Source organism: Nipponia nippon, unplaced genomic scaffold (assembly GCF_047370975.1).
Source record: "Nipponia nippon isolate SJK-2023a ecotype South Korea unplaced genomic scaffold, ASM4737097v1 scaffold_2, whole genome shotgun sequence".
In the NCBI taxonomy this organism is placed as follows: domain Eukaryota; kingdom Metazoa; phylum Chordata; class Aves; order Pelecaniformes; family Threskiornithidae; genus Nipponia; species Nipponia nippon.
Window position 1 is genome coordinate 36,374,228 of NW_028262336.1, and position 21,472 is coordinate 36,395,699.

At 49.3% G+C, this 21,472-nt stretch overlaps 1 protein-coding gene across 1 annotated transcript; it reads left to right on the forward strand.

Annotated features, from left to right (window-relative positions):
- Positions 1 to 248: 248 nt before the first annotated feature.
- DIPK2B (divergent protein kinase domain 2B) lies at positions 249 to 15,928 on the forward strand. Its single transcript, XM_009474333.2, has 5 exons — positions 249 to 643; positions 5,519 to 5,783; positions 12,198 to 12,371; positions 13,854 to 14,142; positions 15,307 to 15,928. The coding sequence occupies exons 1-5, from the start codon at positions 420 to 422 to the stop codon at positions 15,645 to 15,647; spliced, it is 1,293 nt and encodes a 430-aa protein (XP_009472608.1). The 5' UTR covers positions 249 to 419; the 3' UTR covers positions 15,648 to 15,928.
- The last annotated feature ends 5,544 nt before the right edge of the window (positions 15,929 to 21,472 follow it).

Sequence of the window (21,472 nt, forward strand, 5' to 3'; positions counted from 1 at the left end):
CCAGTTTTTACTAAGTGTCCTGCATATGGCCTTTGCTCCAGCGACAGGATATCCTTCATTTGTCTGCACAAAAGTGCAGATGAGCACTTCTTCGTGTTGTTTCCAAGTCGGCTGATGGGAGGGTCAGCAGGGGCTGAAGCAGCTGCACCAAGTAAAGGAAAGGTAACCATGGCAACCCAAGTTATCTGCATCCTCCATGTATTTCCTTCTCCCCACCCTACATCATATCTTTCCCACCCAAACTTCAAGCCAATAGAGCCAGTGACCAGCTGGCAGGATGGGGACTGCAGCAGGGTCTCCTGCACCCAGTACGTCTTGCCGTGTTTTGGGGCTCACCGCTGCAGGCTGAGGTCATCAAAAAGAGACTGAAAGCGTAGAGAGGGGTAACTTGCAAAAGGCAGAGCTCTCCACTACTGTAGATGGGGCGCTGGATATGTTGCCTTTGCTCCAGAGTTGCAGATTCATTGATGCTCCTCCTGGTTTTGGCTCTGAGCTGTAACCCTTCCACAGCAGCAACAGCTTCTCCGTCTGCGCCCCACATCAAACCTAGCTACAGTTTTGGCCGGACTTTCCTGGGACTTGATAAATGCAACGCCTGCATTGGGACATCCATTTGCAAGAAATTCTTTAAAGAAGAAATAAGGTCAGAAACTCAGCACAGTAATTTTTAAAGCATTCTGCATAGTAACTTGAAAGTTGTCTGTTAGTATTTCCAAGTATTTTAATGAATGACAATGCAAAGAGTAACTTAGCACCCGGTTGCCATTACAGCGCCTAGTATTTTAATTAATGTCTATAAGCTGCTGCTTTGTCTCTTTTCTTTTAAAGCCACACAAACATGATCAGACTTCAGCCCTGAATTATAATTTGAAAGCAAGAGTAAAATGCACAACTTTCTGCATAGAGAGTGGCTCCGAAACAATTCAAGGCAGTGATGGGGGAAGGGAAGAGGGAAGGAAGAAGTCCACTTGTTTAGATGTACTGGAAACACTTTATTATAAGCAATTGAGTAAAGGGAAAGGAAGTTTAGCTTTGTATGATCCCAACAGACTATATTAACTACAAACCTATAAACATGCTATATAATTTTGTACCAGGTACACCACCACTAATGTGCTGAATTTCACGTGCGTATTAACTAAGATCAAAAGCGATCTAAACCCACCTGAGGCACGAGGACTTTTGCACATCAGGTTACCAACGCGCTCGAAAATAGATGGGGCTAAATTATTAGCATGCTTTTGGGAGGTTTCTATGAGAACTTGAAGGCAGAGGCAGAAATTGCATCTGCCTCAAAGTCAATGAGACGTACGCTGTCCAAGCGGTCGTCAGACTGATCCAATCAGTTTTAGGCTCAAAAGCAGAGCATATCTGACGACAGCAGGGAAAATGTTGCCAGTGTGTTTGAGGAGAAAGTTAAAGGCAGTGCTTGGCAGAGGAAGGTTTTATTGGGTCTGATATGATTTATAGAGCCATATGCACTTTCTTTTATAGATATAAAAGCCTGGGGGATAAGAAATGATTATAGTAAAATTGTATTTTTAATGCTATAATGTAAGTAGTATAATATTGGACAAATCACCATTTTTATCTTAAACTATCCTATAAAATGTAGCATAGTAAAACCATAATGGTTTGTCTGGGATGGACTTGTAATACCAAACATCCATCCTTCCCTTACTGCCACTGGAAAAAGGCAGCTTGTGGCTTTGCTACGGCAGGGCACCCCTTGCCATGGCACACCGAGGGTCCCAGCACTCAGCGCTTTGCCCTCTTGGCTTTCTGTCTCACCCAGCTCGTGCCGAGGGCGACGCCAGGACGTGCAGTAGGTAAGGCGCAGAGGCATTAAGAAGGGCCAGGCCAGCAGTGCTGGGTTTCTCCCAGCCCAGGCTCCTGTCCCAAAAAGCAGGATGGATTTGCAGTGTGTTCAGCTGGCTGCTGACATGGGCTGGTGTGGGTCTGCAGGGGCTGGGGGTGCATTCGGGGTATGGCTGCCCTACATTTTATTCTCTGCAGCAGGGTGGCACGGGAGCTGGCTCCTACCCCATGACCCAACCTGCTACGGCCCCTTTGCCACTCGCCTGTGAAGGGTTTTTAGGGACCTGCTGACGGGTGCAAAGCAGCTGCCGCACGTGCAGCTTGTCGCAGGTGCACCATTTCGGTTACTCCCACTTAGCTGCTGGGGAGGTTGGGGCTGTGCAGCTTCCTTCAGCCCTGCCGAAAATAGTAGTTGCCTTCTGCAGCAAGCAACTGCCTCTGGCTGGCCGGTGGCCAGCTGCATGCTGCACCGTTGCGCGGGAATGAGGTGCTACGTGAGCGAAAGCAGGAGGCCCCCATGCTGGCTTTCCTCCAGGGGACAGCAGGAAAGGGGTGCGGGTGTGCAGAGGGTCCAAGAGGGGTCCAGGAGTGCAGAGCTGCAAACATGTGGGAGCATGATGCTTCTGCCTCAGGGAAGGTAGGGGGGCTTCCTAAGCCAGAGACTTTTTTTTCTCTCCTGCGAGCATGCAGTCAGCTTCCCACAAGCAGTGCGGCACACAAATAAGTGATAACATACAGTTCTGCTCTGAGCGCTTTGGAAAGGGTAACTTTTAAAAATGTTTTCCTGAGCAGTCAGTCAGCTTCGGGCTTTTCTTTGCAGGGGTTAAACTTGTTCTCCCACTTGATTTCTTGAACAGCCGGGATTTTTTGGCAAGTGGAAGGTTAAACAGGGGAAATTTCAGTGGCACTTATGCTCTTTGATCCACCCCCGTGTACCTTTTCACATGTTCACAAAGGTGGATGGCACTTGGTGTTGCTCTGTGTTAATCCTCATTAGAACATGCTTCATTAATTCTCCATCATTTCCGGGCACTGTGACATTCATTCACACTCCACTAACGAGTAAGAAGATGTGGGTTTTGTTCCCAGAACGGCTGGTGACTCATCTTGCGCTCTAATGTTCTTTACTTCCCTTATCTTTGCCCAACTTTATCCATCTGTAAATGAGAATACCAACTGTCCTGAGAGCAGAGCGCAGCAAAAGTTTTCGTAAAATATTAGATTTTCAAAACACTGTGAAACTGAGCTGACCGAAACTATTTGTGGACTTGTGCCAATGCTGGTGATGAGCTTTGGCCAAAAGTAAGGGGAAGGAAGTCTGAAAAAGCTGGAATGCTTCAATTTGACGGGTTTTTATACGGCATTTCTTTATTTTTCGTTTTAAGACTTCACTCATTTAATTTTTAAAAAAATGTAAAACTCCAAATGCAAGCAAAATTATTTTGGCTGAAACAAAATAGTTCATTTCATCCAAGAAAAAAGAAAAACAAGTTTGATTTTCTTCAGCATTTAGTTCTAGGTTGATCTAAAATCTGTAATCTGTGACTCAGTTATTCACACAGATTTTACTGAAAGTCTTAATTAATGCACATTCAGGCCCTTAGCTAAAAGGCTTCATACGAGAGTGAATTATTCTTACAGCACAACTTGATGATGAATCTTGAAAGTATCTAGCAAGTGTGCCAGGCCAGTGCTGCGCTGCCCAGAAATGATGCCAAATACAGAATTGCTGCGGCCCATGCCGGGTTCCCAGGCCCGCGTGGCTCTCCCCCAGGAGCTCTGGGGAGGAAATCGTTCCATCCACGCTCAAATTAACGCTCAGCCCTGGATTTCACACATCCGTGCGCTGCTTGCATGCTGGAGGCGACACTTTCCTGGTATCTGCCTGACGTGAGCTCCCCTGAGCACACACGCTTGAGCCAAATCAGAAGGCACATTTGTTCTTAACTTACTTAAAAAAAAAAAAAGAAAGAGAAACCCAGCCCACAGCCATCTCTTCCCTGTACGTGCCTGGCACGCTGTGCCTGCTTTGCAGATTAGGCACTGGGAGGGGTCGTGATGCACAACAAATCACAGTGAGACATAGCAGTTATTCTCTGCTCTCTAGTCCTAGCTCAAAACCAGACCAAAAAAACCCCAAAACCAAACAAGATATTTATTTTCATGTCAGATGCCCTAATCGTAGGGAAGCTTCAAGTTCATATTGGGCAAAACACCCAAATGACCAAAATGCCTGAACCCCCCAACCTGCTCATGCAAGGGGCCAGGCTTCTCCACTTCTGGTCATCCTGCTTCTCCACAGCAAATTTTTTGAAGGAGGCACATGGCTAGAGCCGAAAGCCAAAGCACGACAAGCACTAGCATCTCAGGGAGACTGGCTTTCCCCAGCTCCGGGCATCCGTGTGTGCCCCAGAGCTGAGCTGCACAGGGTCTGTGGTGGGGAAGGGGAGCTAGGCACTGCCTTCAAGAGGGATCGTGGGGAGGAGGCCGGTCGGTCTCTGATCATGGAGGGTGGCTAGCATTGCTGAATTGGTTATTTGCCTGAAATCAGAGGAAATTAATCCCCCCAAAATTTCTCTGTGCTGATTTCCCAACTGGAAGTCAAAAGGAAAGATCGGCTTCAGCTTTCAGATATGTTAATGTCTTTTCATCCAACCCCAGCTAGCTGATCCTGCAGGGAACCTCTTGCCTCTCCTTTTTCACTTCTGAGCTATCAGCTTTAATTTATGGTGAGATTAAATTAGAACGTGCTTTCTTGCACACATAGGCAAGGAGGTTAAGGCATGAGGTTTTAGAGGCAGCGAATGCGTGATGTTGGCCAAACCAAAGGTCAGAGTTCAGCCACTTTCCCAGAGCAGGTTACAGACATGCTCACAAAACAGGCACCGCGCTCCTCAGCTCCTGCCGCTGCGATGCGTGTGTGGGCAGGGCTGAGGGGGCTGCTGAAACAAAAAAAAATCGTCACAGCCTAATTACCCGGCCCATATGCTCCCCTCCTGTGCCTGTGTAGGGGGAGCAAACCAGTGCAAGGTCTCCATGGCTACAGTGGTGCCACACGCCCAGGGCCCCCCGTGCCCCCATCACACCCCAAACTCTGCCGCTGCCTGGGGAGGTCACTCATCCCGGCTGCTGAAATACAGCCAGTGACATTGAGGGGGGGCCTGTCGACCCCAGTACTGAGTAAGGCCACCACCTCAAAACAAAAGATCGTTTTGGTATTCCCAAATACATTTATTGTCAGGAGGCTTTATTTTGCAGGGTCCCTTAAAATGTTGAGTAATCCTTTTTTTGGGCCCCTTTCTCTGGCATTAAACAAATTTTAAAACTCTAGGGATTCCCCACAAACCAAGACCCTGCAGCCCTCTCCCTTCCCTGCCTCTCTCTACATGGCCCAAAAGACCCCGTTTGAGCGTTTCACCTCCGGCCCCATGGCACTGTTCATGACAAGGGATGGTTTAAGTGGGAAGGAAAGATGGACATTTTTTCCAAAGCACGTTTCCTTGGCTGATGTCTTCAGCCCACTCGCCTCACCCCGGCGCCCGGGGCCGCCTGCCCATGGCCGCTCAGCCTTTGCCGCACGATGGCAGAAAGTCCCTGGGGCCGGTGTGTGATGAAGCAACCGCGGTGGTGCTGGTGCTGTGCGGGTGTCCGTGTGGCTTGTTAACCCGCTCTCCGTGGGGCTCTCGTTTTGGTTTGGCAGGTTTGACACCTGGCTTTCTTCTCATTTAAAGCTGCCCCCCAGCTACCTGCTCAGCTACTCAGGCAACTACACTGATGATGCCAAGAGCTGGCGACTGGTTGACATCACCCGGCTGACCTCCAAGTACCGGCACGACCGGGCCGACAAGCGCATCTGCACCTCCCTGTTGAAGACGAAGACCTGCAGCCTGGAGCGCGCCCTGCGCCGCACACACCGCTTCCAGAAGTGGCTGCGGGCCAAGCGCCTCACCCCCGACCTGGTCCAGGTCCGTGCCCCGTGGCCCCTGTGCCCCACACCGGCGGGGGGAGTGGGCAGAGGGAGCCCCGGGGGGTGCTGCGTGGTTTTGCGGGGGGGAAAAAGGGTCCAAAGGAGACATGGCTGCAACTTGCTGAGTGAAGGGTGATTCTGGGCGATAGCTGGCCCTCTCTCCTGCCCTGGCTGGTGGAGAGGGGGCAGCCCCATGTTCCCCCAGCCAAGCCTGCCCACCACAAAGGAGAAGCAAAATGAAGGCTCCAATGGGAAGAAAAGCGCCATGGCCCGGGGCCAAGCCCCACAGCCATAGGTAACACTGCAGCACACCCTGGCCAGGGCTGGGGCTCGGCCCCGGCCAGGAGGGCACCGGCTCCCACCTCCTCATGCAGGCTGAGGCTGTAGGCCCATGGAAAGCCACAGCGCCCGATGGCTTCGGGCACAGTGATAACATACGGCCATGCACACAAACACGGCGACAGCTCGAGCAGGGATATTTCTGCCAGTTTTTTTCTAGTTTTCCATCATGTTTCAATGTGAGCGACACGGGCGGTCAGAGTCGGAGCCTTGATTCCTCATCCACCTGCCATCTACAGCAAATGATCTCAGGCACTAAGAAGCGCGCTGCCCTTTCTGTTGCAGTCCTGGGGTGTCACAGGAGAAGCCAGGACAGACGCGCTGCAGGGGGGGGTCACTGCCACCAGGCAGACGGGTGGCGCGGGGAGAGGGACGCACAGGCAGGGCCGGAGGGGCAGAGTGGGCAGGGTCCAGAGGAGAGCTGGTATCTGAGGGCTGCCTGCGCCGACGGATACTACGGCCAGCCAGGGACAGCCAACGGGCACACTAGTGTGTTTTGCAGCATCTGGCTTGCATCTGAGAGGAAAAGTCCCCTCCCTAAATGCATACACATCCCCCCAACCCATCCAAACAACAGCAAAGCATTGCGATATCCAATGGCAAGGACCAGGGTGGAGGCTGGATATACTCTAAACAAGACCTTGAGAGGCAAAGAAGGATTGTTCCGGTACTTCTCCCCACTTCCAAGAGAGATGTGGCTGTGAAAAAGGCACTTCCTTTTTTTTTCTATAAAGGCAACTGCTTCCTCCTGCCTGCACGCTGCCGCATCTGCTCATCTTTGCTGAGTGCTAAAGATATGGGGCTTTAGTTTTTCTGCTTCTGTTACCCCATGGAGCAGCACGCCTGAGGAGGGAGAGTGGGAGACCCCATGCTGCAGCAGCAGGAGCAGCGCTGCGGCTAGTGCCTGAGCTGCTCCGAGGCAGACTCACCCGAGTCACTGACAGCCCCACATGGCAGGTCGCCCTGAAGCCAGCACCCTCCCTCCCACGGGGGTGAGGTGCAGGATGACACATGCCAGGCAGGGAAAAATTCTTTGGAGCAAAGCTGCTCTGTACTTTGTCGAGTAACCTTGGGAGAGGGGGTAGAGAGAGGGGGCAGATAGGCATCACTTCCCCTCAGAGCATCCCTCACCTGAGCTTGTGGGCTGTGGGCAGGGACACCTCCTCCCAGGGCGGCAGGCAGCAGCTTCCCAGGCACCCACCGGCCATCACTGTCCCCCAAGGCAGCATTGCAGGGGGCTGCAGGAGGGCAAGGCAGGGTGCCAGGCCCTCTGGCATTGCTGGAGCATCCAATGGGTTTGTCCAAAACGGTATTGCCTCCACAGCAGTGCTATGTGAAACAGGAGGAGTTGAGAGCTTAAAACTTCCATTTGCTGGGTGAAAAAGTAACTGGAGAAATGTAGCTCTGTGGTATCTCAGATCTGCTGCACAGCTAAGTCATTAGCTGAGCCCAAATCCTTCTCCTTAAAAGGCTCTTAATGAGCTATACAGCTTTCCCTACCCTGTCCTCTCTGAAACTGAATCCCTAGCTGAGCTGGCTGGGTCGCGTACACATGCACACACATGCATGCGCACACACACACACACACACACACACACACACATATGCATGCACACACGCACACATGCACATGCAGCACCATGTGGAGACTCTGGCTGGGGCACCCCGGCCTTGCACCTATCCAGTTTCTCCCAGGTGCTTGAACTTCCCTGTGCAGCAGTGGGAAGCAGAGCTGACCCCGGCTCCAGGGCGCCTCTGAAGCGAGCTCGGGGGCCGCCCTGGGGGGATGCACCCAGGGACAAACTCCCTGGGACATTTCAGCAACCCCTGCAGTTTTTTAGTTGGAGAGGGCACAGGAGGCTGCAGGGAGGCCCAGACCTTTGCACACCAGCCTCAGGATTGCTCCGCTCGTGTTTTCATTGTTCTTTGGTTCTGTAAATCAAGCAGAGAAACCTAAACTTGGATGTAAATCCCTGCTAAGAGGATATAGACTTGAATACACAGAGGAGCACAGGAACCCAGAGGCCCTGGGGCCTACCCGCCCCCCCTCCAAATTTCTGCAGCAATCACTATTTAAGATCAGGCACATGCTCTGCAAAATGGCTGCTGGTCTCACAGCAGTCTGAATTGAAAAACAGCCTGTGGCAACAACATTTCAGTCACACGGTGTGTGTGAGTTTGTACGTGAGACCCTCCTCAGCCCCCAGCCCTGTTGTATGGGCCACCACAGGTTACGGGGTGACCCCCCAAGCCATCCGGCCCCGCAGAGCCGGGGATCCCCTTCCTCTCTGCCCACCCCACCTGCCCTCCTCAGGGCCGAAAGCCCCAGGAGCGCCTCTGCCTGCACCCCAGCCCAGCGCTGCTGCCCCTCTGCAGTGGTGGCTGGGCAAAACCGTGTTGGTAACCCAGCACGAGCCACCAGAGGGGAGTTTCTTGGGGGTACCATATGCCACTGCAAATGCTCTTCTGGCTTTTTTTTGCCCCCTCTTTTCAGAGGTGTTTAACAGCACACTGCTGTTGATGCCTATCATGATGCCCACCCTGGTTCACAAAGCCGTGGTCAGCCTGTGTCTATACTCCCCTCCCCACAGTTTTTCCTATATAGCAGCACCGAGGAAAGCTAATGGGCTCAGATAATTTTGTCTTATAGAGCAGAGAATTACGACAACCTGTAACATGCTTGAATCAAAATGACAGACCATGAAGTAATGTTTTTTCACTTTACACTGCCTGCCCTGCCTGACCCAACTATCAGCTGAGCTGCCTGCCACAGTGATTATTTCACCCGCCATAATGAAAATCTTTATTGGATGCAGCAAATTCTTCAGTGTTAAAATCCGGCCCACCTTGGAGATGAGCAGGGTTTAGCTGGGGCTCAGCCTGCACAGTAGCCCCAGCCACCCACTGCTTCGCCCAGGAGCTCATCACCTCAAACTGCGCCACATGCTTTTCCCCTCTCTCTAGGATGCACTGGTTGAAACTATCAACCAGCACCTCTGCCACCCTTGGCAGATGTGCCGGCACCGTGCTTATGTGGCCAGTATGCATCACTTTGCTCACAGCGCATAGGTAGCAGCTTGCTGATCTGGCAGCTGGTCCAGCCTGGGGAAGGATGGGCATTACTGGGCTCCCAGAGCCACCTCCCAGACCTGCTGCCTCTTTGACCCTGCATCTCATCATCAGAGATGTTCTTCGGTAAACCTGCTGGCGCCAACCGCATCTGACCTCCCACTGGAAAAGGAAGATAGCAGCAGTGCCTGCAGTGCAGACGAGCCCCATAGCTTCACAGAGCCTCCTCAGTTTCTCTCTTTTGGGGGTGAACAAAGTGGCAAGGAGCTGCAGGTGCTTTGACACCTATATCCAAATGTTTCCTTCTGGATCCCACCCCAAACTTGGTCATTTGGTGAAGCTGCACCCAGGCGGCGGCGCGTGGGGCAGGAGGCGGCTGTGCTCCTGATCTGTGCTATGCCACCTTGGGCTGGCTGAAGAGAAAGCAGAGCGAGGAGAAGTTGTCTTCCAGAGATTGTCTTTACATCAGGGTCAGTTCTGGGTGCATCCACACTATATACGCATACATATGCATACATGGGAGTTTAAAACGCATCACACACTGTGCAGTAGAAAAAAAAAAATCACAGCTGAGTGGAGGTAGGCTTTGCAGGATCTACTTACTACCAGATATAAAAATGTGGGTGTTTAATCAAAATAAATAAGAAGCTTTCCATATCAGTCACAAACAATACGTCAGGCTGTCTGTCAGGTCTTATTCTCTGGGGTGATAAGACACTGCAAAGGACTTAAGATATTTTCAGATAAATCAGTATCTCCAGTGTTTCAAGTATGTGTTCTTCAGATTTTTCTTCCATCGACAGTTTTTGTCTGACAGTTTTACACTCGGGCTCCTTTTCTGCTGTAGGGACATTTCCATCAGTCTGCTGGAAGGGGAGGCCCCGCTCTGCCAAAACGCTCAAGCAGGTGCTGAACTTTACACGTTTGAATAGCTCTGCCGAGATCAAAAGGCCCCACTGTCCAGCTTTGGTGTATCGGGGCTTCGTTAAATCATAGGAAGCTGCACTGATGGTTGATATAACATGGCAGCACCCAGCCCTGCTCCTCCGCTCCCACACTGCTGCTGGTATGCCTGAAATGGTTCCTCGGGAAACAAGCAGCCGTGACCACTGCGTGCAGCACATGTCCGTGTCTGTGTTAATAGGGTGAGCTCTGACCTTGGAAAAAATCCTAATTACAACTTTCACGCACTCTGCCACCATGATTTCTGTTCCTACTGTATACTCTTAAGGGTCTCAGCTTTTGCATTGCAAAGTCCTGGAGACAGCAAGGCTTTCTAACTTTGGCTGCAAATATTTGCATACACGCCGAGCTGAAAGAGACTTTCTGCACCATTTAGCTCTTTAACACAGCTCTCTTCTGCTCATTTTTTCTCACTTCTCCTCCAAAGGGAAAGTGACAGAGTCAGCCACAACGTGCCTGCAAGTGCTGCGAGACAGAAATCCATAACCTTCCCTTCCCCCTGCTCCTTCTATAGTTTTAGATAATTAGTTGAAAAAAAAAAATTTTCTTGATAAGGCTACACCAGAGGAGAGGAGTGTACAAAGACCTATCACTAGAACTGGGGACAATTATTTTTGACAAATGTTTTATTCTCTCGGGGAAAGAAATGGTTCTTCAGTTGTTGTGAAACAACACTCCAGTTGGAGTTGAGTTATTCAGGTAGTTTTGGCCAGCTGTTGGCATTCAGGGCTTGTTTCGTGCAACTGATGGCCAAGGAGAGAGTGGTTGGGACCTCACTGAGGCTGGCAGGGAGGCAGAGGAAGGGACGTGGGAAGTCCAGTTGCCCCTTTCCACCTGCCCCCGGGACAGTGGCACGCTTCTTCTTCCCTTGTTTCTTCATTTCTTTGTTGTGGCTGGGTAATTCAGTGGTTTATGCCAAATGAACAGCTCGCACAGGAAGGGCTGAGAGAGACCTACCTCAGAGTTACCAAATGACTTGAGGAGATCCTGAGTTAAATCTTTGCTCTCAGCGTGAAGAATGGCAGGGAGCAATGTGAGCTCCAGTGCCCTTTCCTCTGAAGCGTATTTCCCAGTCATCAAATTAGAAAGAAAACCCGAAAGAGTCAGTTTGGCTACTCAGATCATTTGGAAGACAAAGGCTTAGCAAAAACCTGATTCCCTTCCCCAGCAGAGGCATGGCAGGGCAGCGTTTCTGTGCCACTGTGGGCAACTCTCCATACGTCCACTCTCCTTGGCTATTAAGGAAGACTGACTTCAAAACAAAGGTCTTTTTTGACTATGACGGTATAAATTTCTATGCCATTTATCCCAGCCATAGATTTCTTGTGCAATTTTACAAGCCAAACCTCCAAATCTGAAAGGTGAAATACAGTGATGGTTGACTCCATTAGTCCAACAGTTCTTTATTTGTTGCTGGTTTTTACAAAAAATATGCACAGGCTATTCAAATTTGGTTTTGATAGCTAATGCACAAGTTTATCAGAGAGAGAATATATCCTGTGCTTGTACCCATATACAGTGTTTATTTACACTTTTAAAGCATGTTTACTGACCTTAGCAAATAGTATTTCCAAGAAAGCTGCTCGTAGGTTAAGCAAACAGTGAAGTGATCCGAAGACTTTATTTAACGAGGGAAGTGACTCACCAGCTTAACGGCAGGGAGGCCTCCACCAGCGAGCCGGGATGCCAGGGCTGGAAACCCGGGCGAGGGAGGAGGCTTGCTGGCACGGAGCAATGTGGCGCCACGCAGTCGGGGGGAAATGGGGTTTGCAGCCTCCGCAGCTGTGCCGCGAAGTCTGGGTGCCATTTTGGAAACCTGAGTTGTGAACAGGCATTTTTGGATGGCATGGGGGTTTTTCCTAGGAGGAGTTTGCTTTAGAGATCCCCCCGTGTGCCTGTACCCACCAACAGCTGTGCCGCAGGGAGCAGAGGCACGGTGGGCACAGCACAGAGGTGCCCGTACCCCTGGCATGCGCCAAGCACATTGCAACATCTCAGGATGGAAAATAAACACCTTTGTTGTGTTTTGCCCTCCCACCAGGGCCTGTCTAGCCCAATGCTGCGCTGCCCATCGCAGCGTCTCCTGGACAGGATAGTGCGACGCTACGCTGAGGTGCCAGATGCTGGCAGCATCTACATGGACCACCTCACCGACCGGGACAAACTGCGCCTCCTGTACACGCTGTCAGTGAATTCACATCCCATCTTGTTACAGGTACGTACCACTTCACCCCAGCTTGAAACACCACCCCGTAGCCCCTTGCAAGTGAACCCTCGCATGAGACTTTCACCAGTCCCCAGCTGCAGAGGAGTCCCAGCCCTACCCTTTGGCAAGCTCCCTAGTCTTCATAAAGTGAGTTTCTTCTATGGGGTCGGATGGCTGAAGTAAGGCAGACTCCTGCAGTGCTCCTTGCATCAGCCTGTGAAGTTGTGGAGAGATACAGATGCCCAGCCCCTTAAATAAATCAGAACCCAGACAGGTTATTGCACTAGCACACTGTGAAAGCCAGGGTTTTACATGTCCCCAGTACTTCACAGTGTTATGTCTGCATTGCTAATATATTACTTAAAATCACAGACTGTTTATAAAAGAGAAAGAATATGCTTTAGCATGGGAGAACCAAGATGCAGCATTGAGGTTGGACATGGACTTGGGGAGCACTGATTCCCCAGGCTCCATGTGCCAGCGCTGTTTTTTCCATTTACATGTCACTCACTGGTAACTAGCTCCATAGCAAAGTGCAGCTTTGCAGAGGTGGTTGGTGAAAACTCTGGGAGGGGAGAAGACTCTGGGAGTCTCCCAGGGGTAATTCAGCCACCCTGGCCATGGCTCACTAGGACACGAGGCTGCGGCTCTCAGCACTGTAAAGATATGGGAATGCAGCTTAAAGAGGTGAGAAAAATATGCTGAAGAGAAATGGCTTGATTTTATATGGATACCCAAAATGCCTTCACAGCAGAAGAGAGAAGCAACCTTAAACATGAAACTGGACAGGTTCATAACTGGGGAGACAGATAAGTTATAATGTAAATGGCAGAAAGCTGTGTGTTGGCATGGCTCAGCAGTCATGCGGTTTGGTTTCCAACTGGGATAACTGCGCTGCTAGCATGACCTGCAGTGATGCAGGGAGCCCAGCCCAGGTGTCCCCACTGTAGCAAACACCCAGCACTTCTGTCTCTCAGACTGCAAAGTCTCTTACAAAACAGCCAGGCAGTTCTTACAAATTAGCGAAAACTGCTTTAGCCCCACCTCACCTCCAGGCTGTGACTTCAGCTATGCAGTGCTCATGAGGGACCTATCAAAGGCTCCATAAAGACACCTAAAATTAGCTCTTCTATGGCTAAAATTTTCATGAATTTGAAATCTATTATTATCTTGGACTTCCAAGTTAGTCTCCCTCATGGAATAAGTCTTGAAATATCAGATTCTTCTTCCTTAATTAAAAAAAAGGAAAAAAAAAAAAAAAAAGAAGCAGCATAGCTACTCCAGGACGGAGCAGCGCCTTCCCCAGCTGCTGGGGCAGGCTGGGGTGAGGAAGGGTTGTGGGCTGCTTTAGAAAGCAAACCATGACACTGGCGCTGCTGCTTGAAGCCAATCAGGGCACTTGAAAGCCCTCTGGGAGGGAGATGGGTCCACGGGCAGAGCGCAGTGTCCAGAGGGCAGGGGCAATCCCCCTGTTCCCGCTCTCTCCGGCAGATCTTCCCTGACGTGGAGGGATGGCCCTTCCCACGGTACCTGGGCTCCTGCGGGCGGCTGGTGGTCAGCGCCAGCACCCGGCCCCTGCGTGACTTCTACGATGCGGCCCCCGAGGTGGCTGCCGACCTGGCCCTCCAGCTCCTCACCGTCCTCCGCTCCATGGGCACCAACGACCTCAACTATTTCTTCTACTTCACCCACGTGGATGCTGGCACCTTCGGTGTGTTTAGCAACGGGCATCTGTTCATCCGGGATGCCAGCACGTTGGGGATCATTGACAAGGAGGAAGGTACTCAGCAGGCTCTATGGCTGCGCATCTGTCGCAGGAGGGCTCAGCAAGGCAGGGGAAACAAATCTTTCACCAGATATGCTTGTCTCTGCTGCTGATTTTTTTTTTTAATCAACCAAACATCACTTGCTAAATTAAATAATGAAAAGTTCATGGAGAGATTTACCGACAGCAAAAGCATCAGCAGCTCCTGCCATCCTGGCTCTGAGTCCAGAAGGCGACAGGCGTTTTGTTTGTGCAGTCAGTGGTTTGATGACCGACCATGGGTGCTTACGCCCTGCCCAGCCCCCTCCGTGTCTGGCAGCAGCATTCAACATGCACAGTGCTGAATGCTCTCATTTGAAGTCTCCCTAAATCACCCCTTTTAAAACTTTTGCCACACAAATGTCAATATTTGCGAGTAGAAATTTCATAACTTCATTTATTTTAAGTATCGGGTCAAATCAGACTCTCTTTAGGTGCATTTATCACATTAACTAATAATCACTATTATAACAACAAAATCCCCCTTTTGTCATTTTTACATAAAATCAAGAGTTACTGTTCTCTTTTCACAGGTTACTTTCGTCTACTCCTGGAAGCAGAGCTAGCCCAAGACTATTCGTCCACTAATTTAACAATTTCATTTTGAATATTCAAATTTTCAAAAGGCCTTTGCTCAGCTCACACATTCAGCTGACTAAATCTCAAATATTCAGAAGCGGCTGTCAGAGAATTTTCCACTGGGTTTCTTTTTCTTGTCCCAAGAGCTATTACGGTTGACTTGACTCCAGCTAGATGAGCTGTTGATGCAATTTAATGATTTTCGGTAACATGGAAAAATTATGGGTTTGGCTATTTGTGGTAGTTTTTGTAGGAACTCCACATTTTAGGTTAGCACTCCAGTTCTTCTCGCTTTTTCTGCATCAGTTTGACTCGACAGACTCCTCTCCACTTCCTCTGTCAGGCAGTTCTGCAGAGCTCTGTCATTCAGAAAAATAAATATATTTCAGGAGTGAGAAAATTGGCCCATATACAGCTACAGCACAGAGTGCTTTATGGTGAAAGATAGGCGTATCCTTTAGATAGTAACAAACCCCATATTGATACAGAGGTACAGACATATGTAATTATTCAAGATTTCGCTACCGTGCTTCTAACAACTGGTTTAATTGTCTCTAACAGGGAGCCAAATGATTGACGGCCAGCAGGAGTATAAAGATATATTTAGCTGTTTGACTGTAGACTGCCAGTCTGCATTTGTGTCCTGTAACTCCATCAGAGAGAAGCACAGCCTCGTCATGGTGTGTCAGGAGCTTTTGCCTAAGCTCCTGAAGGGGAAATTCCTGCAACCCGTGCAGGAGAAAATAGACAGCTTCCTGCAGCACTGTGCCGACGGCCTCACCGATGACCAGGGTGTCAACGAGGCGGTTGCAAAGCTGGCAGAGCTCCTGAAACCTCTGCGGTCTTGCGATTCCCGTTTTGCCTACCGCTACCCTGACTGCAAATACAGTGACAAATACTAATGGCTTCGGAGGAGGGGTCCCCTGGGAAGGACTGGGGCAGTGTCAGCCCGCTGCCAGCACGGGAAACAAGAAGGAACCAGGGCAGCTGGAAAGAGCTGCACCAAATCTGGGGCTTCCTCATCAAGGTGGAAGAGGAGGGAGCAGAGTGCACATGGGATTTATTGTTCATCTCCCAGAGATGCATTTGTTACATGGGATGTTAGACATGATGTAAGGCTTATGGATTATTAGCATTATCATGAGTGACAGGGGCTACAGGATTAATAAATCTTATTCATGTACTTTGGCCTTGGAAGAGTTTTCCATGCCATCCGTTAAAAAGAAACCATCTGAAGGCAGCACACTCACAACTAGCTAGACAGAGGAGCTTTATTACCAAGAAAGTCTTTCTGATTGAGATGATATATACATAATGTGGGATGGATGGACGCATTTAAGACTTTCCTTGTGGGGATTTTAAAAGCATAGCTAAACTAAACCACCAGATCAGTTCCGTACCATCACCCATCACAGATCACTTTTATAAAATATTTAAATTTTATTACTTTTATGGCACACAGAACAGAAAGATGCAATCAACAGCATTAAAAAGCTGAAAGGTCCCATGTCTCTTGAGACTTAATTTCTCTAATCCCCCAATATAATTACTTTTAGCCTTTCCCAAGTTGACGGGCAGTAATTGGAGGCTAATAAACGTTCTTGTTTTAAGACCAGAAAAAACCCAGCTCTGGGGTCTGATTGTCCAGTAGATACTTTCACACTTCTGTCTCTAAAGAAAACTGAAGGAACTATTTGCACAAAATCATTTAAATGGGAAAATTACCTTAAGAAGAGAAACAACACAGGGAGAGGATGAGAGATTAGTTTACCCTGAGCCCAATGAGACTTGCTGAACATTCAGTACTGGACTGTAGGTGCTGGGGTACCCCCCAAGAGCTGGGGAGGTCTAAGTCCTGACCAGCAAGAGGTACAGCCATCCTCATCCATTTTCTTTTCAAAGGAGGAATCAGTAAGCCAGTCCCCAAAGGAGTGACTCAGGCACCTAAAATTTGGGGCGGTGGACTCTTGTTTTCACAGCAGTGGCCAACCCAGGGCTAGATGTAGGTGCCTCATTTTGTTGCGGGAGGTTGCAAAAGTTGCAGGGTTGCAAAAGTTGCAGAGTTGCAAAACACAACTTTCTCACCCAGCATCTGTCAGTCCCCAACCCATGTGGGGCATCAGAGGCCCACACCAAACCTTTACTGATGTCTAGGGGACTGCCAGACCTCACCTGGGTTTGAGGCTTTCTCCTGGGATCCAGGTGCGCGGGAGTCACCAAGCAAATTTGACGGAGCTGAGTCAGAAACTAGACTTTCTGGATCCGCCATAAGTATTTTCATCATGGAAACAGTCTTCCTTTAGCCATGGTTCAAAAAAGAAATCAGTAACCACATAAAAGCAGAAAAAGATGTGAGTGCATTTGCATTGCTAATCATTGTACGGAGTTACTGGGAGCAGGAATGCAAGTCAGGGTTTTGTGTTGGCTGTGGACGGGCTCTGGGTGCACAGAGCATCTGGCCTAGGCTTAAAGTTAGGTGCTGCGGACAGATTAGGCGTCCAAAACCACACACAGGTCTGACACTAGGAAAATCTGACCCAGGACATTTATCTTATCTTTCCTCCTGGCATAAAGTATCAAGTACACCTTTCATCTCTCAAGAAGTAGAAACACTGAAAATAATTTGTAGGTAAATTTAGCTCCAGGCCCAGATGGTCCGACAGCAAAATTGTTTAAATATACAGCCTAACCTACGGCTACAACCCTCTTTCTTGATTTCAGTCTATTTCTACATCATGGCTCTGTTCCAGTAAGAAACATGTCCTTCGCTGAGATCCATAAGGCTGACTAACAATCTGTTTTCAACAGTTTTTCTTGAATCTGTCTGCATCTCCGATCTCTTGGTCTGTGATTTTACCTGATAGCTGGGCGTTAGCCTCAGGCCCCTTCCCTCCAGCGAGTCCTCGCCCCGCAGTGCTGGATGTCGGCCGCCTCGCTCCGGGCAGGAGAAGCTCCCACTTCGCCACCGCTCTCACTAGGGTCAGTGGTGAGGTGCTGCCCACCCTGGGATGCGAACTGCCGGCGTCCTCTCAGTGCTGGAGGGCAGCTTCTTCATGCAATTGTAACTAAAAGCGTGCACCGCAAAATGCCCCAAAAGTGCTAAGATGGAGAGCTGGCCTGGTCCACCCATGTCCCAGCAGAGATGATTTCCAAGCCGGGGTCTGCAGAGAGGTCTTTGCAGCTGCTCCGTGACTCAGGCTGGCCTCTGTTACAGTGCTTTCTGGTTTACCAATGGCTTGACTTGCATTGAAAGGAGGAGCAGCCCTTGCAACAGGGCTCCACACTGGGTTCACTCCTCTCCCATGTGTCCCGGGCATTTTTATTTTCACCATGTACATTTTTGTTTTGGAAATGAGCTGTTCATCTACTATACAGCTCTGTGCAAAATGTCTTCTGGGCAGCGGAACATCTCTCTGCTATTAAACCAGCCCAGGGAAATGCAGAAGGGATGCATATGCTCAGCACCATAGAGAACGGCAGGAGCAAGCCCAGATCTCTCAGGTCTAATCCAGCATTGGGCAAAAGTACTAGAGGTGTCACGCAAGCTTCAGCTGGGCCCCAGTAACTCATAATCCTAAAATGCTGGGTGTAAGAAACAGAAGAGTCGTGGTCTTACTTTGCTGCTTGGACTCAGTTGGCAAGACTGCAGCAGAAGTCTTGAGGCATGTGGCATCTATTTTTACACGGCTTGAATCAAAGTTGTTGAAGCTGAGAGGAGTCTCCCCACTGCTTTCAATAGACTTCAATATGAATTTAAATAAAAAACCCCCATGATTAAAAATAACAGAATCATGGATTTAAAAATTATTAAAGCGTTGGGAGCTGTGTTCACCACCAGTTTTTCTTCAGATTACAAAGGCCAGGCTCATGTAAGACTGTGACTAATATGCCAGCCATAAAATCAGTCCATGGCTCAGAGAACAATAATTTTCCTAAACTAAATCTCATTCCCCTGTATTTCCCTGGCCTTTTTTTTTTTTTCATTGCCAATTTTTTCTCTTAATATTTTCCTTTTTCTTGGCAGTCAGACCCTGGAACCAGTGCCCACCCTGTCTGCCAGATCCAGTCAAGCCTTGAAATGCTAGTAGGCCAAGCTCCAAAAGGATGTGAAATTAATTTATAAATGGCAATTATATTAAACCTAATCCTTCCCAAAAGAACTCTCAAGCAATTTTTTCCTCTCTGCGTACAAGTTATTTCTGATGGTGGCTTTGTGTGAGCCTTTGCAGACTGTTCCTGGTAACAACTTAAAATGTTTCCGCAGCAGGACAAGGGTGGCAGAAGTCTTCCACCAGTCTCACAGTCAGCCTCAGTGCTTCCTTTATTTGTGGGTAGTTTGCAGCTGCCTTTATGTCCAGCTGTTTATTGGGTGTCTCTCTTACTGCCCCATATCCCACTTATTTTTAAAGTTTTTATGTCAAGAGGTTTGTAAAACTCTGTTTTCTGCCATATTTTGTCTAGCGGCATATTTTAACACTGTTGTTTCTCAGGGGATGGGGACTGCGTATGGGCAGCCCATAGCAAGCAACAGTCACAGTTTCACCCAGTGTAGTTCACTGCTCCTCTATGTATCATCTTCAGTCAGCGCCTTCACAGGTGTCCACGGTGCTCACGCTGCTGCCCCCTGCCCCACACGACCCCTTGGGAAGGAACAGCAGCCAATAGTGGCATTAAATTGTATTTTTCATGCACTCCCACCAAAGAGAGAGCACCCTGGCAGTGTTGGCTGAAACAGGTCCTCATCACAGAAAGCGGAAAATTGGTAAAAACTGGTTCCCCTCCATGAGCAATACACCCGCTGCCTATTCACTCTGCACCTTTGTCTTCATTCAGCCACTGTCTTACTTCAGACGTGGCTGATGCACAGGGGAAATGGCACCAAGACAGAGCCTCTGAAGTGGCCTTGTGCTCCCAAACGTCACAGGTAGCTCTGTGTCCCTTGAGCCTAGGCTGTTCTGACACCCCCCGGCACCTCCCGACCAGCACCCTTGGCTGGGACGCGGGGTATTGCTGGGAAAACCCACGCGGGTATTTGAAGTCAAGGTATCTGGTAACACGCAGAGCACCTCAAAGCCTTTTAGCAGGGGGCACTTTCATTATGACTGGCCCTGGGTGGTTGGAGGTCCAGGTTTCCCACTCCATAGCTTTTGTGGGTGATAATTTCTTGCCTCACTTTACACCTCTTCTCCTACCTCCCTCCCAGCTTCCCACAAGGGGCTATCCAGAAAACATGACAGCATTTTGGAGAACTTGGGATCGGCGTTCAACAGCTCCTGTCCACAGGAGCAGCCAGACGAGCACATTTCTTGCAAGCATCTTTCCAGCAAGGCCAGCCAACAGCAGTTGTTTGCAGGTGCTTTTTATTTGCCTTCTGGTTTTCTGAGACTTTAGGATGCACTTGGGTCCCATTCGCCAATTACTCTCTACAGCCAGGTGCTCTAGATACTTTATTGCTAATTCTGCCTAAGTGAAACCTCAGCTTCTCCTACTATCACATGAATCTGGAAAACAGAGCTTTAACAAAAATACTGAATGTCATGAGAGGTTACGAAATCACAAGAGCCAGCACCACAGTATTCTGAATTGGTTCACCAAGACGCATTAATTTGATTAATAGGTGAGTCTAGCTGCTACTGTATCCTATGTTTCTCTCATTTGGTGCTGAAAGGAGCTTGGTAGCCATCCTGAAATTAAAACCAAATAAACATGAATTTCAGGGAAAGGAAAATTAAATGACAACAGCTACTCATGGCAAGTTCATTGGAGGGCTGGGGGAGGTGTGCACAGTTTCTTTCTTATGGATTAGAAAAAATGACCAGACTCATCTGCTCTCCTCTGCACAGGGATGGTCTCAGCCAGAGGGTGTTGGTGGGTTTTTAGCACTGCTCCTCAAGGAGGACTTGAACAACTGACGAGAGACCCCCAAGGAAGGGTGAGGATGACCCAGAGGGCCAGAAAAAGTGAAGAGAGAGGAAAAGACAGATGGAAGGCTAGGGAGGAACACCTGATAAAGACCTTCAAACAATTAAAAAAAGCAATAAAGGGATACGAATAAGCTGTTCTGCATTTCAGTGGTGCACAGGAATGTGAGCTTATGTGGCAGTGGGCTAGATGGGCTGCGGTAAGAATAGCATAGAAAAGGATATAGGAGCTGCAGGGTCTCCACCGTTGGGATACTTGAAGCAAGAGCAACGTGGCTGCACATGGCACCGAACTGGGCAGGAGGCTGGCCCCGAGACTGCCGGAGATCATTCCCCAGAGAAGGGGTGGACATTGAAGTGGCCAGACCCCTTCATCTCAGTTCTCTCTCTCTATCATGTGTGATGAGTTGTCAGCCCTTAAAGCTGCAGTTCACACACCTCACATGGAGACAAGACCTCCTAAAAGAGGAGAGGTTAGAGGTGACTCTTTGGTGGCTGAATCCAGATGAGAAAATAGTGGGGTTACCCATCTGTGCATAAACCACCAGATGGGATGGGGCAGCAGCAGTAAGCCAATTTTCTCATTGAAAAAAGAAACACTGTGTTTCTGGCATCGTTTTACTTGCTGCATTTTACATTTTTGCTCTTCTGGAGCAACGAGAGGAAGTTCCCCTTTCCCCACAGGTCTCCAGCTGGAGCTGAAGGATGCTGCCTGTCCTATAAAGCAGCCCCCACTGCTGCTGGCACGCCTCACTCCTGCCCTAAGGGCCATCAAAATCCCACCACTGACTTTCTCACCTCTCCCT